Source organism: Panulirus ornatus, chromosome 9, assembly GCF_036320965.1.
Source record: "Panulirus ornatus isolate Po-2019 chromosome 9, ASM3632096v1, whole genome shotgun sequence".
Taxonomy (NCBI): Eukaryota; Metazoa; Arthropoda; class Malacostraca; order Decapoda; family Palinuridae; genus Panulirus; species Panulirus ornatus.
Window position 1 is genome coordinate 5,278,507 of NC_092232.1, and position 24,164 is coordinate 5,302,670.

The following is a 24,164-nucleotide window of genomic DNA, read 5'->3' on the forward strand; positions in this document are numbered from 1 at the left end:
AAGACTTAATCCCTCCTCCCCACAATACATTTTCAAAGGCGATGTCAAACTTACATTTCAACACTTTGACATCTCTCGTCCGGCCTTGATTACCATCTGTAGACGCTTGGGCATGGAAGTGGCAATAAATTCCTGAAGTTTGCTAGGTCCATGTTTGGGGACCATTGGATCTTGATCTAGTGAATGGGGCGAGGCACTGGTGAAGTGCTGCAGGAAGCAGCCGCCTGGTCTCTCATCTGCGTGCCCCATACGACAAAAAATCTCACGTGTACCCACATTTTCTCGTTTCCAGGCAAGAAGCCTGCCTCTCTCCTCTTAGAAAAGTCAGAACCAACCATCTTGAAGAAACAGGTTGAACAAATACAGCGCCCAGAAACGATATTCGCGAAATGAAATGGCAGCCAAGAACATCCTTCCCAAAAGATAGCCTGAAGCACACAGAGGCAGGTTGTTGGTGCTCATACCGTTAGAAACACCAGTCTTAGCGACCAGAAGTACGATAATTTCACCCTGAGAGCATCGTATGCTTACATCCTCGGTAAACCTTAGCCTCTGAAAAATCGTTCCCCCCACAGACAAGGAATTTTGCGGACAATGTAAAATCCATTGTCTTTCTAATGGCTGATGGGAATGTATCTAACTGGGCGTTTTCTCGTGCTAGCATTTACTGTACCTTTCATTTCGTGGTAATATTTCTCCGTCTTCCATGCCTGTCTTGCCAGTGTGTGTGTGTGTGTGTGTGTGTGTGTGTGTGTGTGTGTGTGTGTGTGTGTATGATGCTCACAGTTAACCTTGCCTTAATCAAAAACTTCAACAAAATCTACCTGTGTGTGTGTGTGTGTGTGTGTGTGTGTGTGTGTGTGTGTGTGTGTGTGTGTGTGTCAAGTGATAACGATGCACGTTAAAGATTTCGGTCGGGCTGATGATGTGGCTGGCGGTGGTCCAGCTCTGGTGGTTGCTAAGGGTGTTCTGGAGGGTTGCGAAGCCAGAAGAGCTTGGTACCAACGGTGACACTATTGACAGGATCTTTAAACGTCTTTCCATCGAGTAGGTGGGTCCATTATGATGATTATGACATCGCTCATGTGACCGACGAAGTAAAACTGGTAGCAGATGTGTGTCCTGTGGGACGCCACAGCGAGGGAGCGGAATGGGGAGAATCCCCCTCCCTCCCCAGGCGTATGGCTTGTCAACACTTATTGAGGAAATCTTCACACCATGTAATAAGACTTCTCCGCAGCCTAATGATGTGTGTGTGTGTGTGTGTGTGTGTGTGTGTGTGTGTGTGTGTGTGTGTGTGTGTGTGTGTGTGTGTGTGTGATGCTCACCGTTAACCTTGCCTTAATCATTAACTTCAACAAAATCTACCGGTACATGTCCTGAGGGACTTCCAGCCAAGTCTGGTCAAACTGGAACCGCAAACCAACTCATGCATACAACAAACTAGCAGGGAGAATACTGTTTCCCCTCACTACAGGCTATGATAACAAACTGTTCAGAAACCTACATAGATAAACAAGGAACGACAACTTCGAGCAAAGAACGGTGAACTGGAAGGTCCTTCTCTTCTCAAAAGGTTTGGCAGATATCGAGTAAAAATTCCCTGCCTACACAACCCCGCTTCACGACAGGAACCATCATCTTTCAAACAATGATAAACCCTTTCCTTCATATCTGTTATCTAGAAATACAAATGCTTTCCTTCCCTCACATCAACAGAACATAACGAAACGTGTTTCCCGTATTAAGAAAAAGTAAAAGCAGTCGAATACGAAGCACGGCAACTCCTCCTGTGTCTTCTTTCTGAGGTAACAGTCCAGGAATAATCTTCAAACCGGTTTGTAATTCAGCACTCACCGTTACCCCCTTTCCAGTAAATGGCCTGGTGCAGAGACCCCAATACGAGGGTCTGGGCAGTGATGAATCTGTGTGGGGAGGAGGAAGGGGGTGGGATGATGCCCTTCCTTCCACAACCCACCAACCTCCCACCAACGTCAAACAAAACTCAACAGGTTAAACATTCCAGAGAATTCCCCCGGCCGAGTGAGGCAGTACCAACAGCGAGCGACACCCGCAAGAGGCTGGTGGGGCACTGATCTCCCCAGAGTTAAACTGCCCGCCACACACACACACACACATTCCTATTGTATTGCACACTCACGAGCGAGGACACCACTCCTACACTCGCGTGTGACGTGTAGACACCTGTCACTTTATATATGCACTTACGTGTTTGTGTACAAGCTTGCCTGTGAGCACCCATCCTTGGATTTTCTCTCTCCCTGAAGCATACCTCATCATAGTTTCGTAGGCCTTCTGTCCCCACAGCCGGGTCTCTGACCTTACCTCACCCTATCTTACTCATACCTTACGCTGGTTTCGAAGGTCTTCTAACCCCGCAGATGGGTCTGACCTTCCCTTCCCTTAAGTATACCTTACGATGGTTTCGCAGGTCTTCTACCCCCAACAGACATGTCTGGGACCTTACCTTATCTTAAAAATGCCTAAAGATTACTTCGGAGGACTCTTACCCTAAAAGCTCATTGAGACATTACCTTCTCTTACGTATACACCACAACAGTATATAAATGGGGAACGAAGAGTGAAAGTACAGTTCCCAGGGGGAACATGTTTACCAAATGGCGTCCTAGCTTCGTCTCTTCGATGTATATCAACTGAATGTTATATTTATATTTCTCTCTTGTGTCTCCCGTGATGATGTGGTTATTACACGAAAGTGCACTTGGGAACTTTTCGTGTTTCATTTTCCCCGTGGACTCATAGGAATATATATATATATATATATATATATATATATATATATATATATATATATATATATATATATATATATATATATATATATATCTTTCTTTCTTCTTTCAAACTATTCGCCATTTCCCGCATTAGCGAGGTAGCGTTAAGAACAGAGGACTGGGCCTTTGAGGGAATACCCTCACCTGGCACAATTCTCTGTTCCTTCTTTTGGGAAAAAAAAAAAAAAAAAAAAAAAAAAAAAAAACGAGAGGGGAGGATTTCCAGCCCCCCGCTCCCTCCCCTTTTAGTCGCCTTCTACGACACGCAGGGAATACGTGGGAAGTATTCTTAATCCCCTATCCCCAGGGATAAATATATATATATATATATATATATATATATATATATATATATATATATATATATATATATATATATATATAAATATATATATATTGCAGTAGGTCACATTGCTGCACGTGACCTAATATTTGCCGATATCCAAGAGGAAAAACAAAACATGTTAAGTCGCGAAGTGAAATTACATGCTCAGGGGGAGATACAAGAGTGTGGACAGTATTCACACGAAAGTGCACCTGGGCCTTACCGTGTTTCATTTTTCATTTGTGGTTATCAGCATATATATATATATATATATATATATATATATATATATATATATATATATATATATTAACTTCACATGCCGGTGATATCGGCACAAATTGAAACATAAAGACATTGAACATGGCCAGCTTTACCTTCTCGTGTATACAGTACCCTAGCATCGGGGTGATGCCTTCTACCGTAGCAATTAAATCAGCAACGGTGGGGCCACCTCACAGCCTCGGTGTCAGTAGGTTGCAGCCAGAAGCCGCCCAAGGGAAGCACTACCCTCCTGACTCAAGGGTGTCAGAACCATCATCCACCTTTCCCCTACATCCACAACACAAATATACCACCTTTTTTTTTTTTTTGACCTCTTCAAAAACATTTTCCCCCCAACTACTTTATTTTGTCTTTTCGTTTCCAAGTTTTTTTCTGCACTGACATCCTGACCTCCGAGAACTTTAGTTCATGACGAGAGTTTTCGACACACACACACACACACACACACACACACACACACACACACACAATATAGGCGACTAAAAGGGGAGGGAGCGGGGGCCTGGAAATCCTCCCCTCTCGTTTTCAATTTTCCAAATGAAGGAACAGAGAAGGGGGCAAAAATAGGATTTCCATCAAAGGCTGAGTCGTATGTTCTTAACGCCACCTCGCTAACGTGGGAAGTGGCGAATAGTAAATATATATATATATATATATATATATATATATATATATATATATATATATATATATATATATATATATATGGCCGGAGAATTATAGCTGCTGAAACTGAGCTGTTTGAGATGTGTTTGCTTAAGTTTAAGGAAAAAAAAAATGGGAGTAGTAAACAACGCAAAGTGTATAGAAAATGTGGGTCGTCAGCGAGAGGGAAAGACACAACGTGGTGTTAGAAAACTAAAAAGACTTCCTTTACTTCCCAGTCACTCGCATCAGAACCTCAGCACTGACTACTTACATGGCAATAGCGATGGAGGCGAACAAAGTTCTTAAGATTCAAGGTAGGGGCCTTGGAATTCACCCTCAAGTCCACGGAAATCACCCTTACTGTTTCCAATTCACTGGTTCGTTCACATCTTGAATTCTTGTAATCAGTTCTGGTCGCAATAAATTTAAGATATTGACTAGAGTGGAGAGCGTACAGCGTCGAGCTACCGAGATAGATTCATGGACCGAATAACAAAGCCTACGAGAGGAGATGATGGAACGAATCTACTCAGATTATAAGAGAGAAGGTGAAGACGTGATCCGATACAAGTACTTCATGGTGATCACAGGCTTTGAACCTCTTGATCTATCAAGTTACCCAACCACTTGACTCGTCTGATTTTACCAGTAGTAATGGATACAAAACTCGTTTTACCTTGAACGAAGCCAAGTAGTACTTTATACTCAACGGGATTGTTAACAGTACGGCAGCCAGAGTGGTTGAGAGCAGCCCTATTGATACGTTTACGAACACGCTTCTTACTTACTCAAGTCCACGACTTACATATTAGCGCCTCTTTAGTCACGACAATTTGCAGGATATTCTCTAGAATTATCTGTATACTTTCAAACTTTTACTATACTAATCAGCGAGTTTCTGACATCTTCCGCTTAAATACAAACACCCTCGAAAGGATCCAAGGATCCAATGGTGTGTTGATGTTTCAGTACCTCTGTATTCCTGTGTAACAGTAAAGAGGCACTGTAACGGAGGCTTCCCGTCCACGGGCGCACAGTGAGAGCATGGACGACGCAGCTGCCTTCGAGGGGGGACCAAGATATATCGTCCAGCGACTGGCTGGCTGGCAGCTCTCGCGTAACATTGTACGAGAACTCTTTCTTTAGGCATGTATTCCGATTACATCTAATGCAAGTTAACTGGATACAGACCTTGGCTTCAGCATACACCACGAACATACAGACAAGGTCTATCTCTAACGCAAACTACGATAAAAATGACAAGCATGAACAATGACCTGTTTACAGGCATCATGTGCAACGACACATAAAAAAAAACACCACATACATAAATGAAATGCACGTATGTATTTATGTATGTACTCCTGACCCTAAGCAGATATAAAACAGTTACCCTGCCTCACACTTCAGCAATCTTTACCGACATATTAACTCGCTCCCCTTCCTTCTCCTCATCAAGTATCACACTCGATAAAATACATACACAATGTTGTGACCCGTCACGCACCCTCCAAACTCAGTGTAGAACGCTATCCCACAGAACATACACTCACAGGAAACCACACTCGTTGATACTTCGTGCAGTCTTTGGAGGGGGATATCGACAAGCACAGGTCACACTTCCCCGTATACGTTCTGAGCATCAGCCATTCCCTATGCTGCTACAAAAGCCGAGTCCACACATCCCAGGGGGGCTGTTCGTGCCCACGATACAACCACCATAATCAAAACACAACACGAAATAATACACTGACCAAGAGTCGGATTCGAACCCGACACGTGGTGTATATGTATTTGTTTGTTCTGTGTATCGACATGTTAAGTCACACCACTGGTGCCACGACAGATGAAAGTCGGTGTTGACCTCATCCAGATGAGGTCGGGGCATATCGACAAAAAAAAAAAAAATAAAAATAAAAATAACGCTTGAAAAATGTTGGCTGTCTTTTAACCTTCGTGTGGCTAAGGTAACTGGACGCCTCTCCCAGGGTTCGAATCCGACCCGTGGTGTGTAAATAAAATAACACTGCTGGACGATTCTTGGAAGCAACACTGTACAGCAAAAGGTAGCGTTGCTCAATCGTCAGGAGAACCATGACACAGTTGTATACTCCACAGGTTATACATCATACAGAGCTCCTGTACGACCCCGAAGGTAAGCACTATACAAGCGTTTAGTTATTCAAAAAGAAAAACACTATCACAGTTGTATAACTCGGATGATACACCACACAGGGAAGTATGAACACGACACAGCCGTTCAACGATTCTCAGGAAAAGCATCACCCAGTGGTATGATTCTAAGATCGCTATACTGAGGTCCTGTATTATCCCAGGAATGACCAGCACTGCACAGGTGTTGGATGGTTCCACCCGTGAACACACACCAAAGGGCTGATGGGTCAAGTTCAAGCACGTCCTTTAGAACACAGGCGCCACATGATTCCCAGGAAGACCAATGTACACATCTGACGTGGGCTGGATGACTCAAGGGATACACATGGGATGATGTGAATCACATCCTGGGAGGAGAACCCAATACCTGTGTACTGCACGATGATCTTCAGGGGAAACGTCTACACAAGAGGTAGAGCTGGGTGACCTAAATGTTGCACGGTACAATCCAGGGAGCGAACTCAATACCCACAGGTGTGTCACGATCCCTTGAAGGCCACACTGCACCAGAAGTGCTGCAAGATTGTAAGGGGAACTGCGTGCTGGATGGACTTCCAAGGCCAACAGAGAGTACAACATCAGGAGTTGAATGAAGGATGTCAGGAGTAACTTCACTGGTTATCTAATGACCGAGTGGAATCCGGCCAGGCATCCGCAAGCGACTGATTATCCCGATGAGAGGCAGCCTTTCTGTCCCAGATGCATGCATGACTGGTGCCGTTACGTATACCTAGCCATGGTGCTTGAGGTCTTCCACCCTTAAGCTCAGTCTGGGAACAAAGCTGCCTTGTTGCTCCTCTGTTCTGTCAGGCTGTTGGAAGCCGCGGCCCGCATGATTGGCCAAACCAACACATCCTGGCCCCTATTGTACACTTTACTGACACACGTCCCACCTCTTTTAAAATTCCTCGACTTAAAAATCTGCAGTGCTTGTCATGGCTGGCCCCTACCCACAGGATACAACTCACAACAGTTTTATTATCGTGGCATCCACCGTCTGCTTGAGGAGCGGGAGACGACTGGAGATATGAGACGTGTTCCTCCGGCTCACCCTGCCCCAAGAGTCAAATTCAGAACATTCCGGTTGTGAGCCACGGCTCTGCACAAAGCACTAACTACGGGTTACATATAGGTTACACATGTCAAGACTAGAGAGGGGAAAAAAAAAAAACTATGTTGCTTGGATCAGCTCCATTCACCCAGGCAGGAGAGAGACTATTTCGCCGAGATCATATGCACATCTAAAGCTTTCACATGACTTCATTCAGACGCTGGGATTCACTTCTTTCACAAAGCAGCGTCAAACAAACACAGGGAGCCAACTAACATATCTTGGATACTCTCTCTCTCTCTCTCTCTCTCTCTCTCTCTCTCTCTCTCTCTCTCTCTCTCTCTCTCTCTCTCTGTTCGAAGACGATACTTTTGTAATTCATTACATAACCTCAGCCTATAAGAGGGTAAAGTGTCGATAAACGATTTCAGAGCCAGTTGGTAATCCAATACTCCTTCCGACACCACACACGCAACCAGTCTCACGGGATGACACGTTAAGATGTTCGTACTATCAATGATCAACAGGAGCCCGCTACGTGGGTTCGATCCCCGTAACGGTACAAGCAACGCCATGACCTGATGTGGCACATGTGAACTTGTTTAACATTAGATCCTTTTACAGCACGACGTGCAACGGTTTGCAAGGTTCATCTCCGTCACCACAGTCGGGTCGGGTACCAGGGCTTGTCGTCCCCACAATCTGGCGCTGGACCAGGTTGTGTCCCCACATTTTGGACTGAAACCAGGCTGTCGTGGTCCTCCTCCAGGGTCATCTGAAGACCCTGTGTCCGACTGCGGTCGACCCTCCCGTACAAACACTAGAATTACGATGTTGACGTGCAGTACACAGATACTTCAATTAGGTGAAGGAAAGTAAGAGAAAGATCGTCAAATATTAGCAATGCTACTCACCCTTCACACGTGCGTGTGGCATAAAACACTTTACTGGTACTTTATTGAAGTTATCTTTTACATTTCCTCTCTCAATTAGGAATACTCTAAACCCCCATCGAAATAAGGATGGAGAACGGGGAAACGTTTAGCTTAAAAACTACGGTACGTTGCATCTGTACCTGCATGTGTGCACAAGAGAACAAATGCCTTCATATATTTACCTGCTGTCCATATTCCACTCGTCTGCTAACCTGTAAGAGCAAAAACAGTTGTATTAGACACACATATAAACAAAGTATATTGTTCAAAGTGCCACATGCAAAAATATAGGGGAAAATTAGACACATATAAACAAAGTATATTGTTCAAAAGGGCCACATGCAAAAATAAAGGGGAAAATTAGAGCAACACAAAAATCACAACCTGATCATTTATCTAGCGAGGCATTCAGAAGGTAATGGGGCCCCACCATCAGCAGGTAACGAGACAAGAACTAACCAGGGTTTTAACTACCTGTACCTAAGAACACAGTTACCCCATGGTTACTATCCTGGAAGCTCGAGCCCTCAGGCCAATAAAGCCTCCACGGCCTGGCTAGTCTGGAACACTTTGTACATAACCGTTCAGGGCGCTCTTGAATTTCCCTATCTCGCATCCCAGGCTGTTTCTGATGGTAGATGGTAAGGTGATGAAGAGTCTTCGGGCCCCGGATGTTTAAGGTGTTCTCTCCTTTCGAGCATGTGGCAGAGTGTCGTATGGAAGGACATTTTACGCAACATGGCTCGAACCATACCACTGCCCTGTCAACCTCTGACGACCCCGACTCAAAACGTCTCTCTGTGAGAGGGCCAACCCTGAACAGGTCGATGTCAGGGGATCACTGATGCACATCCCCACCCACTTAATATTCCCGTCACACAAGTGTTCCGAGCCAGTGGAGTCTAAAGCTCTCGTGTTCCTACTTACATACATCAACCATGGGACTTTAGCACGTGCATATCAACCGCTCCAGGTGTGCATGTGTCACCCTACTTCTTCACGGATGTAGAGGGCATCAAACTCGCACGTTATTTACCAAGCGAGGCCCAACGTTCGTATCCCCAGCCAGACCTGAGAGCTAATATGAAACACTCATGTCACTCATTAGCTAGTATCGCCAGGCTCGAATGTCCACGTCATCTGACACCACCGTGCGTGTTGTCATTATCAGGCGTGTATGTCTTCCTCGTTCCTGACCTCCTGCCCCTTATACGTGGTACATTAACTCTCTCGCTTGGGTACCGCCTTCATTTCAGAACTTCAACTGAGAACAATAATTAACACAAACATGTTCTACATCAATTCTAATACGGTTTTTTTTTTTTTGTGTGTGTGTGTGTCTCTCTCTCTAAGTGACTTATAATGGGTGTATGTGACTCGTTGTTGTATGATCTTAAAGTGGCTTCCTAACATTAAGAAACTTATCACTTAACAGTATACAGGTACAGTGAGGGATTACGTTCCTCTTGTGTTGTATGTATTTATCTTCGCCTGATGCAATCTTATGCTGGCCTGACTCGAACTTTATCCCGTTTTAACAAAAACTTTATCCCGGCTTAACACAAACTTTACCCGCGCTTAGCATGAACTTCGTCCTGTCCTTACAAACTTTGTCCTGACCTGACACAAACTTTATCCCGTTCTAACACAAACTTTATCCCGTTCTAACACAAACTTTGTATTGGCCTGACACAAACTTTGTCCTGACCTGACACAAACTTTATCCTGTTCTAACACAAACCTTGTCCTGGCCTGACACAAACTTTGTCCTGGCCTGACGCAAACTTTATCCTGGCCTCACACAAACTTTATACCCTCGCTTAGCATGAGCTTTATCCTGGCCTAACGCAAACTTTATCCACACGTATATGTAGACTCGGTAAGCCACTTTTGCACGCATTCCCACACCTGGCTTGTACCTCGTTACTCATGGGGGATGCACTCCATCCCCAACCCCGTCTGTGAGGAATCTTCACTCGCCACCAACCCCTGCATCAAGGCAACGCTTTACAACCTTTTTTCCCCAAGGAAAGCACAACACTGAGTCTCTTTATCACACATCGCGGCACTCCCTATCCCATATCATATCCCTTAAACTTTTTTTCCATAATTTGTATTATTGAGGACATTTCTTTTTTCACTTATATAGGTTGAGTATTGGACCATTACTTAAACTATCATGAAAACAGGAAAAAGTCAGACTTCAGCTATAATGTCACAGAATGATGATTTACGAATGAAAACTTGTAAGGGCACGACCCCCAGAACATGTCTACGGCAACGCAGGTTGACGCTGCTGGGAATCGCTACTTCAATCTTGAATGCTGCTGTCGTCTACCGCTCCCCTCCCCCCTTTTTTTTTTTCATTTGCTCTTGATTTTGTTGTACGGACTCGTGAAGTTTTGGTCTGTATGTCGTACAAGTGTCAACCGAGCGAACGCTCCGCGCAACAAACACATCATCATCATCATCATCATCATCATCAGTCCACACTCCACCTCGTGCTTTCCACCTGCGTCCGGCCGAAAGGTTTTCACAGTGTCAACCAGACCAAGCGACCTCACCTCTCGTACTTTCCCGGATAAAATTGGATGGTCACGCGTCTAGGATGTTAAGAGCCTTGCTGGAATGAGACTCTGTGAAGTGTGGAAATTCTCAAAGACGCTATCTGTCGTACGTACCTGTAAGGGAAACATGTTATGAAGGGCAGCCGTTTGAGGTGCCCTAAACGTGGGGACAGAACAAGATACTGACAATGCTGTTCGACTAATCTTGTGTGTTATCACCACACACACATAAATATACGAGCTTCCATGGTGTACCAGTTAGCGTTACTGACCATGAGTCAGCGCGACCCCGCCCAGGGTCGGACCCGCCTGGGTTCCAATCCTGGGCGTGGCACTCGGCCCACACCCAACCCACGTTCATCCTCCTCTCGGGGATGGTCTATAAATGGGTACCTGGCTTCGACTGGATATATATATATATATATATATATATATATATATATATATATATATATATATATATATATATATATATGTATATATATATTTTTTTTTTTTTTCAAACTATTCGCCATTTCCCGCATTAGCGAGGTAGCGTTCAGAACAGAGGACTGGGCCTTTGAGGGAATACCCTCACCTGGCCCAATTCTCTGTTCCTTCTTTTGGAAAATTAAAAAAAAAACGAGAGGGGAGGATTTCCAGCCCCCCGCTCCCTCCCCTTTTAGTCGCCTTCTACGACACGCAGGAGAGAATGAGAATGAGTGAGGAAAGATTGACCAAGAGGATATATGTGTCGGAGGTGGAGGGAACGAGGAGAAGAGGGAGACCAAATTGGAGGTGGAAAGATGGAGTGAAAAAGATTTTGTGTGATCGGGGCCTGAACATGCAGGAGGGTGAAAGGAGGGCAAGGAATAGAGTGAATTGGAGCGATGTGGTATACCGGGGTTGATGTGCTGTCAGTGGATTGAATCAGGGCATGTGAAGCGTCTGGGGTAAACCATGGAAAGCTGTGTAGGTATGTATATTTGCGTGTGTGGACGTATGTATATAAATGTGTACGGGGGTGGGTTGGGCCATTTCTTTCGTCTGTTTCCTTGCGCTACCTCGCAAACGCGGGAGACAGCGACAAAGCAAAAAAAAAAAAAAAAATGATTTGGTAAACAGAGAAGAGGTAGTAAAAGCTTTGCGGAAGATGAAAGCCGGCAAGGCAGCAGGTTTGGATGGTATTGCAGTGGAATTTATTAAAAAAGGGGGTGACTGTATTGTTGACTGGTTGGTAAGGTTATTTAATGTATGTATGACTCATGGTGAGGTGCCTGAGGATTGGCGGAATGCGTGCATAGTGCCATTGTACAAAGGCAAAGGGGATAAGAGTGAGTGCTCAAATTACAGAGGTATAAGTTTGTTGAGTATTCCTGGTAAATTATATGGGAGGGTATTGATTGAGAGGGTGAAGGCATGTACAGAGCATCAGATTGGGGAAGAGCAGTGCGGTTTCAGAAGTGGTAGAGGATGTGTGGATCAGGTGTTTGCTTTGAAGAATGTATGTGAGAAATACTTAGAAAAGCAAATGGATTTGTATGTAGCATTTATGGATCTGGAGAAGGCATATGATAGAGTTGATAGAGATGCTCTGTGGAAGGTATTAAGAATATATGGTGTGGGAGGCAAGTTGTTAGAAGCAGTGAAAAGTTTTTATCGAGGATGTAAGGCATGTGTACGTGTAGGAAGAGAGGAAAGTGATTGGTTCTCAGTGAATGTAGGTTTGCGGCAGGGTTGTGTGATGTCTCCATGGTTGTTTAATTTGTTTATGGATGGGGTTGTTAGGGAGGTAAATGCAAGAGTCCTGGAAAGAGGGGCAAGTATGAAGTCTGTTGGGGATGAGAGAGCTTGGGAAGTGAGTCAGTTGTTGTTCGCTGATGATACAGCGCTGGTGGCTGATTCATGTGAGAAACTGCAGAAGCTGGTGACTGAGTTTGGTAAAGTGTGTGGAAGAAGAAAGTTAAGAGTAAATGTGAATAAGAGCAAGGTTATTAGGTACAGTAGGGTTGAGGGTCAAGTCAATTGGGAGGTGAGTTTGAATGGAGAAAAACTGGAGGAAGTGAAGTGTTTTAGATATCTGGGAGTGGATCTGTCAGCGGATGGAACCATGGAAGCGGAAGTGGATCATAGGGTGGGGGAGGGGGCGAAAATTTTGGGAGCCTTGAAAAATGTGTGGAAGTCGAGAACATTATCTCGGAAAGCAAAAATGGGTATGTTTGAAGGAATAGTGGTTCCAACAATGTTGTATGGTTGCGAGGCGTGGGCTATGGATAGAGTTGTGCGCAGGAGGATGGATGTGCTGGAAATGAGATGTTTGAGGACAATGTGTGGTGTGAGGTGGTTTGATCGAGTAAGTAACGTAAGGGTAAGAGAGATGTGTGGAAATAAAAAGAGCGTGGTTGAGAGAGCAGAAGAGGGTGTTTTGAAATGGTTTGGGCACATGGAGAGAATGAGTGAGGAAAGATTGACCAAGAGGATATATGTGTCGGAGGTGGAGGGAACGAGGAGAAGAGGGAGGCCAAATTGGAGGTGGAAAGATGGAGTGAAAAAGATTTTGTGTGATCGGGGCCTGAACATGCAGGAGGGTGAAAGGAGGGCAAGAAATAGAGTGAATTGGAGCGATGTGGTATACAGGGGTTGACGTGCTGTCAGTGGATTGAATCAAGGCATGTGAAGCGTCTGGGGTAAACCATGGAAAGCTGTGTAGGTATGTATATTTGCGTGTGTGGACGTGTGTATGTACGTGTGTATGGGGGTTGGGCCATTTCTTTCGTCTGTTTCCTTGCGCTACCTCGCAAACGCGGGAGACAGCGACAAAGTATAAAAAAAAAAAAAAAAAAAAAAAAAAAAAAATATATATATATACATATTGTCCGCAAAAAAAAAAAGATTTTGTCCACCCCCATCCCACATACGTTTTCAAAGGCGATGTCGCGCTTACAGAACTTTGTCATCTCTTTTGGCCTTCATCACTATCTGCTGACGTCTGAATATGGAACTAACAAGGTTCTTTAAGTATTCTAGGTCCATGTTTTGGGTCCATAGGGTCTTGGATCTGAATGAGGCGAGGCACTGATGAGGTGGTGCAGGACGCAGCCGCCTAATTGGGCGTCCTGAGTGTACCCTTATTTTCTTGCTTCCAGGCAAGAATTCCGGCTTTCTACTCCTTAAAAAGGTTAAGAGTACAGGTGGATTAAATACAATTGGTCCAAAGGCGAAATCCCCAAAATGAAGTGGCAGCAGCCAAGAAGAGTTGATATCATCTTTCCCTCAAGATAGCATGAAGCACAGTGAGGCGGACTGTTGGTGTAACACATATATACCCAGTGCCTTCTTGATCTTTTCCAGTGTATGTTCTACCATGTCTTTGATAACTGCATTCAAGAGACAACTCATTCCCAGGCCCTAGACGTATGACAGTCATGTCTTCACTTTTCACTGATGCTATTTTCAGACTCGCGTGTCCATTGCATCAATAAAGAAATGCCTTCGTTAATAAAACACTTCCCGAGTGCATATCGTGATATAATTCTCCAGAGTTGCACTCCTGACTAAAGTTATTTCAGTCCTTTCCAGACGACTGAGTCAGTGTGGGATGTGAATGTTCTCTGCACTTTTCCTAACACGGTAATTTCGCTCAATTTAAGTGATATTAGCCCACTACAGAAATATATGGAGTGCTAAGCATATATGTTTCGCATGTTGTCTGTCTGCTCTATATCTGTGAGTTTGCAGTCCTTCACTTCACCCTGAACTGTGTGGCAAAAATCGCATATCCATCAATACCTAGAAAATTTTACTAATGTTTGAATGTAGTCTCGATGCTTCTCAACAAAATTTTATTACTTATTTTTGGTATCATTCAAGAGGAATTAGTCGAGAAAGTCAGAGAGAGATTATTAGAGAAAGCGACTTGTGTTTATATCTGTGGAGTACAAGAAGATGGCTATACAACTAGTTAACAAACAGGTCACACCGTACTGGGAATCAGGCCATTTCCCCAGCACCCAAGGTTAAGAGCTCTGTTCCTCCCAAGGAGCTGTGTACTTGGCACCTCTGATGTGTCTCAATCTAACACCAGCCGACTCTAAGTATGATAATTCCACCAGCTGAAGACACTTTAGAAGTTAGACGCACAAACATAAACACGTCATTCGGTGAGCTAATGAAAAACGACATTATTTCTAATTTTACGTTCCAACTACTCCGTTATGGGGAAGTGAAGAAAAAAAAAATCAGAAGAGAATACTGGACAAGAAATGGAAACCACAGCGTGAAACAGCAGCGTGAAAGACCTCGAAGTAATAACGTCTTATGACCTTGTTTTCTGGCGAACTAGCGAAAGCTCCCTCTTTCATAAAGACGACAGGCAGGACTTTATGGACTTCATATGATACAGGAGGGTGTAGGTCACTCATCGTATAAAGCAGATGGGGAGTGTAGGTCGCTCATTACGCTCTTCCGAGGCAATACTCTCCCATACAGCATACTTATGAGTGAGCCAACATCAACTTTCGTGTGGAACGAAACAGCAGCATCAAGCAGCAAGCAGGAATCTTATCCAGCCAGTATGGACACATCTGAGGGCCTGCTGGACCTCTGGGGACGACTGTGGCTCTACTCTCTAGAACGCTTTATAATTCACATGTAGAAAATCCTAGATAGTATGGCTCCAAACATACTCATTACGTAGTTTCTTACCGAAACGAAAAGGCATGGAAGACAATGTAATAGATTTTCACTGAAACTCACGGTGCAACACGCGATAACATCCTAAAAATCCGGAGCCCAATACTGTTTCTTATTCATAACACAGTACCTGCAGCCAACCGAAACACTACTGACTGTCTGGTGAATAAATCGATACCCTGGATATGTAAGAAGGAAGTGTACCTCACCAGCCAGTCAGCAAGTTCGGTTACGAAGGCCTGCGGGCTGCGGCATCTAACACCCTGACTGAACGGAGGCCTCAAGCTAAGAATGTGTAAGAAGACGACCTCAGTAACCATATGGTATGGTACGGTATGAGAACAGCTTTGATTCAAGTACAGCTGCTTGGTGACCCAGATGATATTTTCACACTTATTTCCCTATCACATAAGAGCGATGATATCAAAGTGGGGTTTGCGTTGGCATCTACGTTAGATACGAGAAGGGGAAGCAACAGGTCGAAGTACAACTCCAGAGAAGACAGGTTTAAACTAACATAAGCTATGACAAAGTAACATACAACTTTATACAATCAACCACAACTTTATACAATCACCCACGACTAACCAAAGGCTGCATCATAATCGTCTACCACCAACCACGGTGAGCCAAGGTTAGGTAGGTAACTCCTGCAGGCCAGCACCAACCCCTGGTAATGACAGCGAAGTGTGTCACGGTTTGACCCAGTCTATCCGTGGTGATCCACCCTAACACCCCCCCCCCCTCCCCAGCCAGGTAACCTCGCCGAGTACTCCACCCCCCCAACCCCCACCCCACCGCCATAAATGGCACATGTCCTCCTGACCCCCTGAGGTCATGCCCTCCCGTCTCGCCGGGCCTCACCTGTTACCGGTGGCGGGACCCAGCCGCCACACCAGTCTGTACCGCTACTTACCGCTAACATAAACTCCCACCACCTCTCCGGCTTGGCACATCATTCCATAAAATACGTTTTTATTCTAATACCATCACAACAACAACACAACAACAACAACAAAAATGATTCGTGATCTGGTTAAGACTGGGAATCAGTTACTGTCTTATTTCACTCCCAATTTTTTTTTTTTTTTTTGAAATTAATTGCAAATCAGCTACTTTTACTTTGTCTTTGGTTCCCTATCAAAGACAAAAGCCCTCATCGAAGCCAAGCCTTCGAAATATATCAAAAAGGTGCTAAATACGGAGAAAAGAAGAGAAAGGAGAGAGATAAATACTCTGTTTTAGAGAAAGTCGACAACCTGCCTTTCGCAACGAGGCAGGTGTTATCTGTTAGGTGTGGTGGTGTAGAGGATCTCTGCTTGTGTGTGTGATGTGCGAGGTATTTCCACCAAGAGGGAGGGAGGGAGGGAGGGAGGCAGACCCAGGATAAAGCTGACCATGGTAGGTTTCGGTGTGGGTGTGTCTCCCCCACTGCTAATAATAGCCGCCGGCACTGGGCTAATCTGCTTTGCGCAATATTAGAAAAAAAAAATAATATCATTCATGAGGCGTCGTATTGACTGATTTCTTTGGAGCTTCCTATGTCTGTAGCGCAACAAAACCCCCTTCTGTATGTAGCATCTCTATGTGGCTCCCTCCATGTAGTTTTCCTTCAACATGAAACATACGTGTCACTTCAAAATATGTGGTTAACACTCTATTGATCCCAAAACGGTAACCCTCACCACGAGCGTAGGGGAAATACAGCTATCGATATGGTTGGCGGAGTGAATACCTGGTGAAGTCTTAGGGAGGAGGGGTGGTGGGTGTGTTCACCCTCACAGTCCTCAGGCTACAATATCCCGCCGGAGGGAGGGAGGGAAGATGAATCCCAACAACTGAAAGCAACTCTCGGGTTCCTACACACGGCCTGAACCACAACACACGCTGCTCTTTCTCATAAAACCCTCGTCTAATTTTCGACTAAAGACCGTCAGGTCTCTTACGGAATTTATTTCTAATTACCCCGTAATGCCTTCCCCGCTATAAATTTCTTGAAAAGAACTTACTGTACACATTGTGGGTGATAAAATATAAGAACTTAATCCACATAATCCACACGTAACCGCTCGGGGAGACAGACAACACTTACGAAAACACTTCTCTGCCTTCCTACACAAAAACCCGTTAATGCAAAATGAAAGTAAACACAATGCCAATACTGTATCCTGTTTGGTTATCATCGTCAGCAGCAGCATTTAACCCTTGTTAACTTATGACTCGTATTTCCTCCAAACAAAAAACAAATAAAAGATTTTTTTTGTTTTTCATTTTTACGTAATCACCCGCCAGACTCGAGAAAGATGCCACGCACGTGCCTGCATATCCAGGCGCTGCCACCTGCGAGGGAACACACCGGAGAAAGTTACGTTCTCCACCTGAACTACACCACTGGTCGGCGGCCCGTGACTCTGTGTTATTTTGCAACAGGCTCCCAAAGAGTCCACCGCTCGAAATCAAACGCCGCTTTCTCTGTGCCGCCTCAATATACATTGAATTCAAATGTTTATTTCACGGGCTTAATAATACCTATAGACGTTTGTTTACCCCTTGGGAAAGGAGACCTGCTCTGCTCCATCATCAGTTATTAAATCACACAGTCTGCAGGCGACTAAAATTATGGTCTTAAAGAGAAACTTAAAGAGGGCCGCAACACGTTATCTACAGCCAACCAAACCAGCCAGAGGAAGTGGTGGTTATGTACGCCTACGGGTCGCGGCCTCCAACAGCATGACTGAACGTTGGAGCAATAACATAAATTGGCCTCAGACCAAGCTGTTGGGAGTGAATGACCTCCGAGACCATCGTAAGGTAAATTAGGAACAAATCCGCCCTAGAAAGGTCTTTGATAATCAGTACTATGAGGAAACTACAAACAGGAGCGACGATAGGGTGATCATCCAACGTTTACACGATGGAAGGCGTGATGAACGTTTCACTGGCCCCTTCAGCAGCCAACCAGCCCGTGATGGACGCAAGCCCACACATACCCAAGATGGGGAAACACTTCGCCGTGCCGCCTTAGTTCAACATTCACGACAAAACGGTGCCCATTCAAATCTGGCTCGAGTCCTGCTTATATGGCAGGGGTCCCACCGCCCATAAATGGAAGCCCAACGAAAATTCTTGGTGCAAGTCCCTTACGAGCCGAGGCCAACGCCCTAAGTAATACATCAACATACAAGACCGTTGTAGATCACGGCACCAGGCAGCAGTAGCGCCTCACCAACTACAGGGCTGGTAAAATCCTCACATACATACACCAACCAGCTGCTTCCTACTACAAAACATGGGGAGGGGGGGTCTCATTTCACCATCTGTTACTGGAGGAAAGATGCGAATTACGCCGTCGCAATACCTCTCTAACGACAAAGCATTACGTATCATGAAGAGGCAAGAACATATTAGAAAATACAACACTAGCCCTTTAGATGTCAAACATAATTACGAAATTCTACCCAATTATATTGTGCAGTGCATTAACACTAGCCACTTTTATGCGACATACAGACGTACATATGCTGCGTTTTGGAAACATTAACAGGAATTGAAGATTGCAACATTCTGTGAGGCCAGACCCACAGAGTTTCCTAGCTGTAAAACACCACCACATACAAGGCACGGAGAAAAAAAGATACGTCATTCCATGAGGCGAATTTTGACTGAGGTCACAAACATGGCATTTAAAAAACTTGACGTATAAAGTTCGCTGAAGAAGAGGAATTCCAAAACCACCTGGTGATCGTCTGCACAAACACTACAAGGACTTAAGGACTCTCGAGAGTGACCTACGAGACACAATTGATTACAATCACACCGTAAAAAACCAGCAGAGTCGCTTCTCGACCAGACGACCACGTCTATTACGGCTGCAAGTCAACCAAAACGAGATCACACAAGAAGCTGGCAACAAACACAGCTCTCAGGTTATCTTACCCACGCAAAACAAGAGAGGGAAAAACAATAGAGGATGATGAAGTCCTCACAACCAACTAACATAAACACCAAAGTACAACCATCTAACCAGACAACATAACCCTGACTCTCAGTGTTACAAGCTGTCATCACCAGAACACTACGCTTCCTGCCTTACTCTTCCTCACTCAAAGGTTTAATCAGGACTAACAACAATAACTATGAAAGCTATGACAGCAAACCGGGGGCCCACAACTGTTTAATATATGACCAGCAGATATGTCGCCCAGAGACTATCGCATCTCACTCAATTCGGTAATAATAATAGTACAAACAATAATAATAATAATAATAATAATAATAATAATAATAATAATAATAATAATAATAATAAAATTAAAATAAGTGATAATTATAGTAATAATAATAATATAATAATAATAATAATAATAATAATAATAATAATAACAATAATGCTAACAATAACAATAATAGTTCTCTGGTAGAATAATCATTTACTGTGTTAAAGGGAACGGTGAACCCCTTGTTGAAGATCACGCCGGGCTTTAGGAAGGGAAGAGGGCGTGATCAAATTTTTGCGCTCACAAGAACGGCAAGGGAAAGTTCTGGGGGGGAAAGGAAAGGGGGGAAAATAGGCGGCTATAAGATTTACAGAGTTAAAGCTGGCACTCTGGGAAGTTCTGACCTAGATATGGTGTGTGCACGGAAGACTTTACAATGCTATCAAGAGCTTTTATAATGGTGGAGGTGCGAGTGTGTCAAAGTTGTGTCAATTCACCACGACTTGTTTCGATTCCTTCATGAATGGGGTGACTGTACGCGAGGCAAGAGCTAAATGGCGGTGACTGTGGCTCGATCCTTCACGACGGAGAAACAATAAAACTTGACGTAGTTGTGGACAGACGACAGTTTTCTTGTGGGCTGAATCAGGAGAGGCGGAGAGAATGCTGGTCCGTTTCCACATGGAGAGGAGGATCCTTACAGATAAAGCTACCATGATGCTAGTGTTTCAGAAGGGGATGGGAGATTCGTGCAAGGGTCATGCTAAAGCAAAACTGCACCGGTAGCACTCGTGAATGGGGAAACCGTAAGGTGCGGAGTACGCAATCGAAGTCTCTGAATGAAGGAGTACACGTCCTAACTCTCAAGCATGGATGTGAAAACACATATCTATACAGATCCGGACTGAGAGAGAGAGAGAGAGAGAGAGAGAGAGAGAGAGAGAGAGAGAGAGAGAGAGAGAGAGAGAGAGAGGGAGAGAGAGAGAGAGAGAGAGAGAGAAAGGGGGGGGGTGAAGTGAGCGAAAGACAGATGGATGACGCGTATTACACTTGGAATTAAAAGGATAAACGGAATGGTCGATTAAATCGCACGGAGGAAAGTCTTTCACGGTGGCGCAGCCGCGTAGAACGCACGGCATATGGCAGGTTGGTCGAAAAGACACAGAACAGTACAGCAGAAGGTAAAACAAAGGTGGAGGAGGAGACCGCGGCAGAAATGGATGGGTGCCGTGACGGAACTGATCACTGATAACGGAATCTCGGATGAAGACCTCAGAGGAATGACTGGGGGATCAGATGCACTGGTAGCAGCATTTTGCGTTATGGTAGTGGTGGAGGTGAGGGAGACGACGATCTCGCGTGACGAGTCAACTTGGTATAGCCTTGTGAGAGAGCAAATGGTGGGACAGGGTTGAAGGCAAGGCTGATGATGGTCCATGACTTAGCTTCTGCTTAAGCTGACAGTGACGAGGTTTGCGTTCCTCCAGCTCCGGTTAAGTCTGCTCTGAGGGAAGATGTAGCCGGATATTTTGCTATCACCAACAGCAGCATCCTTAACAAGGCTCACTTAAATCACTTACACACATCTCCATCCAATTAACCTCTTCTTACGGGACACACAATTGCCTTGTAGAGAGCTTCGTTTGCCTAAAGAACACAGACACACGGCCTTCACAGAAACTTAAATCTGCTTCTGGTATCGCGATGAGGGAGGATCATACTTGAACCAACTTCAGAACTTGGCGTCAGGGGACAGAAACTCAAGATGAGTCAGGGGGGAACCTATCAAACAATCACTCCAAGGTTTTAATTCTGAAGGGCCCTCAGTGATTCACCTCCATTTGCCCTGGGTACTCCAGGGGGTAGAAGTCCTCAGCCCCGACACTCATTGATGCTTTAACGTCTAAACTTCTGTCCCGGCTAGATCTTAATAATGAGGATAGAGTACTATGCTATGCTGGCGGCATCTGTCTTCGCATCTCCTCAACTGGACGACTTTAAGTTCTCTCCCTTAAACAGTTCGTGCGCTCCGCCACTCAGTGTGGCGGTCTTGTCATTAACAATGCTAAACATGAAGATCACGTCAGGAATGAGAACGATCCGTCCCTTGTGCTTCACAATGCCGTAAACGAACTAGGTTCATATACCTCCACAAGACAGTGATACTGGTCCCTTGTAGACCCCAAGAGCTATGTTCCTACCAGGCTAGCGGATTCCATGGTTAATAATACCTTGGGAGGTCTTCGGGCGTCTTCACCCCTTCATTCCTGGTTTGAGACCCGACCGCTGGAACGGGTCGTTGGTAAACCGAGCTGCTGGAGGCCGTAGCCCTCAGGCCCACATAGCCCTCCATAGCCTGGCCGGTCTGATACACTTTGTAAGTACCTGTCCAATGCACTCCTGAACTTCACCGTCCATCCCAGGCTGTGTTCGGATGATGGTAGATGGTAAGTTGCTGATGAATCTTGGGTCCTGGATGTATAGGGTGTTCTCTCTCTCTCTTAGTGCATGCCGTAGCTTTGGATTTCTGAGGTAGTATTTCACACAGTCTTCCATGCCTGTCGTGCCGGTAACTTCCGAATGCAAGTTGGGAACCAGGATGATGATGATGATGATGATGATGATGATGATGTACCTCTCCCGTCTGCGCAACGGTCGATTTCAGTCGTTCCCAGTAATCTAGTTCCCTTACCACGTTAATGCGGGCTGTGAAAGATCTCAGGAGACTTTCTAAATCCGTAATTTCGCCCGCCCTGTAGGGTGATGTTGGAGCACGACGATGTTCAGTTCGTGAATGAATCATCGCCTTGAATAAAGTTGTCCTCGGTTTTCTTCTCTCGTCTTGAAGGTCCCCAGGATCCAGCCTTGACACCTCTTCTGGAGGAGTCAACCGTTGTTTTGTTGCGTTCGCTGAAGGTTAAGTCGTTAGAGTTATTACCCCCAAGGTCTTTCACACCATTCTACTGGTTTACGACAGTGGATACCATGTTCCTTGTTGATAACTCCTCGTTGAGTCTTTGTGGGACTTCCCAACAGCCCGGGGTGCTGGGTTTGGATTGTTGGTCGACTAAGTTGTTGGAAGCCGCAGCCTTCAGGCCTAAATATCATCCACAGCCTGGCTGGTCCGGTGCACTTTGTAGGTACTCGTCCAATGCGCTGTCTGTCTGCCCAGTGTTCTGTGTTGTTTCTGATTTCTACATTTTCCCCATACCGGAGGAGCTGAAGTTTATCTCCACTGAACAGCATAGTTTTCGGTTGCCTAGAAGACTTGGTTTATCTCTCTATGTAATCTTTACTCATCCTCTACTGATGTGATTTTCACACTTATTCTTGCATCACCTGCAAAGGATATGAAACTGGCGTGTTTCCGTACGTATGTGTCAGATACAAGAATGAGAAACAGGAAGGGTGCAAAGACAGCTCCTTGGGAGAAGGGGCTTTTTCTGTGAAGGCACATATGATGATTTGGTTCACAATTACTTTCTATGATCTATTTGTTAAAATGCTGTATATCTATCCCCCAATTTCTCCGGTTATTCCCATCTTTCGCATTCTATTACGTAATATGACATGGTCACACTTTTCAAATGTTTTCTGCAAAGTGTATATAACTCACATCAGCAACTGTGCTTTGTCCTGACTATCCCAAACTTTGCTATGTTCTGACCTATCCCAAAATTTGCTATGTCCTGACCTATCCCAAACTTTACCATGTCCTGACCTATCCCAAACTTAGCCATGTCCTGACCTATCCCAAACTTTGCTATGTCTTGACCTATCCCAAAATTTGCTATGTCCTGACCTATACCAAGCTTTACTATGTCCTGACCTATCCCAAACTTTGCCAGGTCCTGACCTTTCCCAAACTTTGCTATGTTCTGACCTATCCCAAACTTTGCTATGTCCTGACCTATCCTGATCGACATTAGGGATACGTAAGGAGCTTAAGAGCAGAGATGCAAGACTGGAGAAGCCCAGAAGTAAATAGTGTGTGTGTGTGTGTGTGTGTGTGTGTGTGTGTGTGTGTGTGTGTGTGTGTGTGTGTGTGTGTGTGTGTGGTGTGTGTGTGTGTGTGTGTGTGTGATCCTTGTTCGTACGTTTCCCGCGTACCAAGACATCGCCAGGAACAGATGAATATCGTCCTCATTTGTTCACACTCACTCTCCTGCTCTCAAGTCTAATGTACAGCAAAAACAGAGCCAAGCCCCACACACCTATATCTATGGGTTCCCCCGACTGCTTCACAAGCCAGGGCAACCAAGCATCTTCAACGCGGAATTAACTTTATATTTTACACTTTTCAAGCTCGTCTTTATATCTCGGCCTAGGGCCAAGCTGGCCTACTGCCGGTCCCCTGATTCGTCGGCCTGTGTGACCGACCTCTTCACAGACCTACGTCCCCAACGCATGCAACTCCAGGAAAGCCTAACCCCCTCATCCACATGTAGCGTTGAACGGACTGACATGGTAAGAT

General features: G+C 44.9%; 1 protein-coding gene across 16 annotated transcripts in view; it reads right to left on the minus strand.

The window, feature by feature from the left end:
• Nucleotides 1-24,164, minus strand: part of pum (pumilio) — a 522,382-nt gene that overhangs the window by 263,215 nt on the left and 235,003 nt on the right. For 15 of the 16 annotated variants that reach the window (XM_071664569.1, XM_071664578.1, XM_071664577.1 and 12 more), the window contains one exon: nucleotides 8,418-8,447. The exons of the other annotated variant lie outside the window; for it this stretch is intronic. In XM_071664569.1, coding sequence (XP_071520670.1) covers nucleotides 8,418-8,447 — 30 coding nt within the window. The remainder of the gene's footprint in view (nucleotides 1-8,417; nucleotides 8,448-24,164) is intronic. 16 annotated transcript variants of the gene reach the window in all.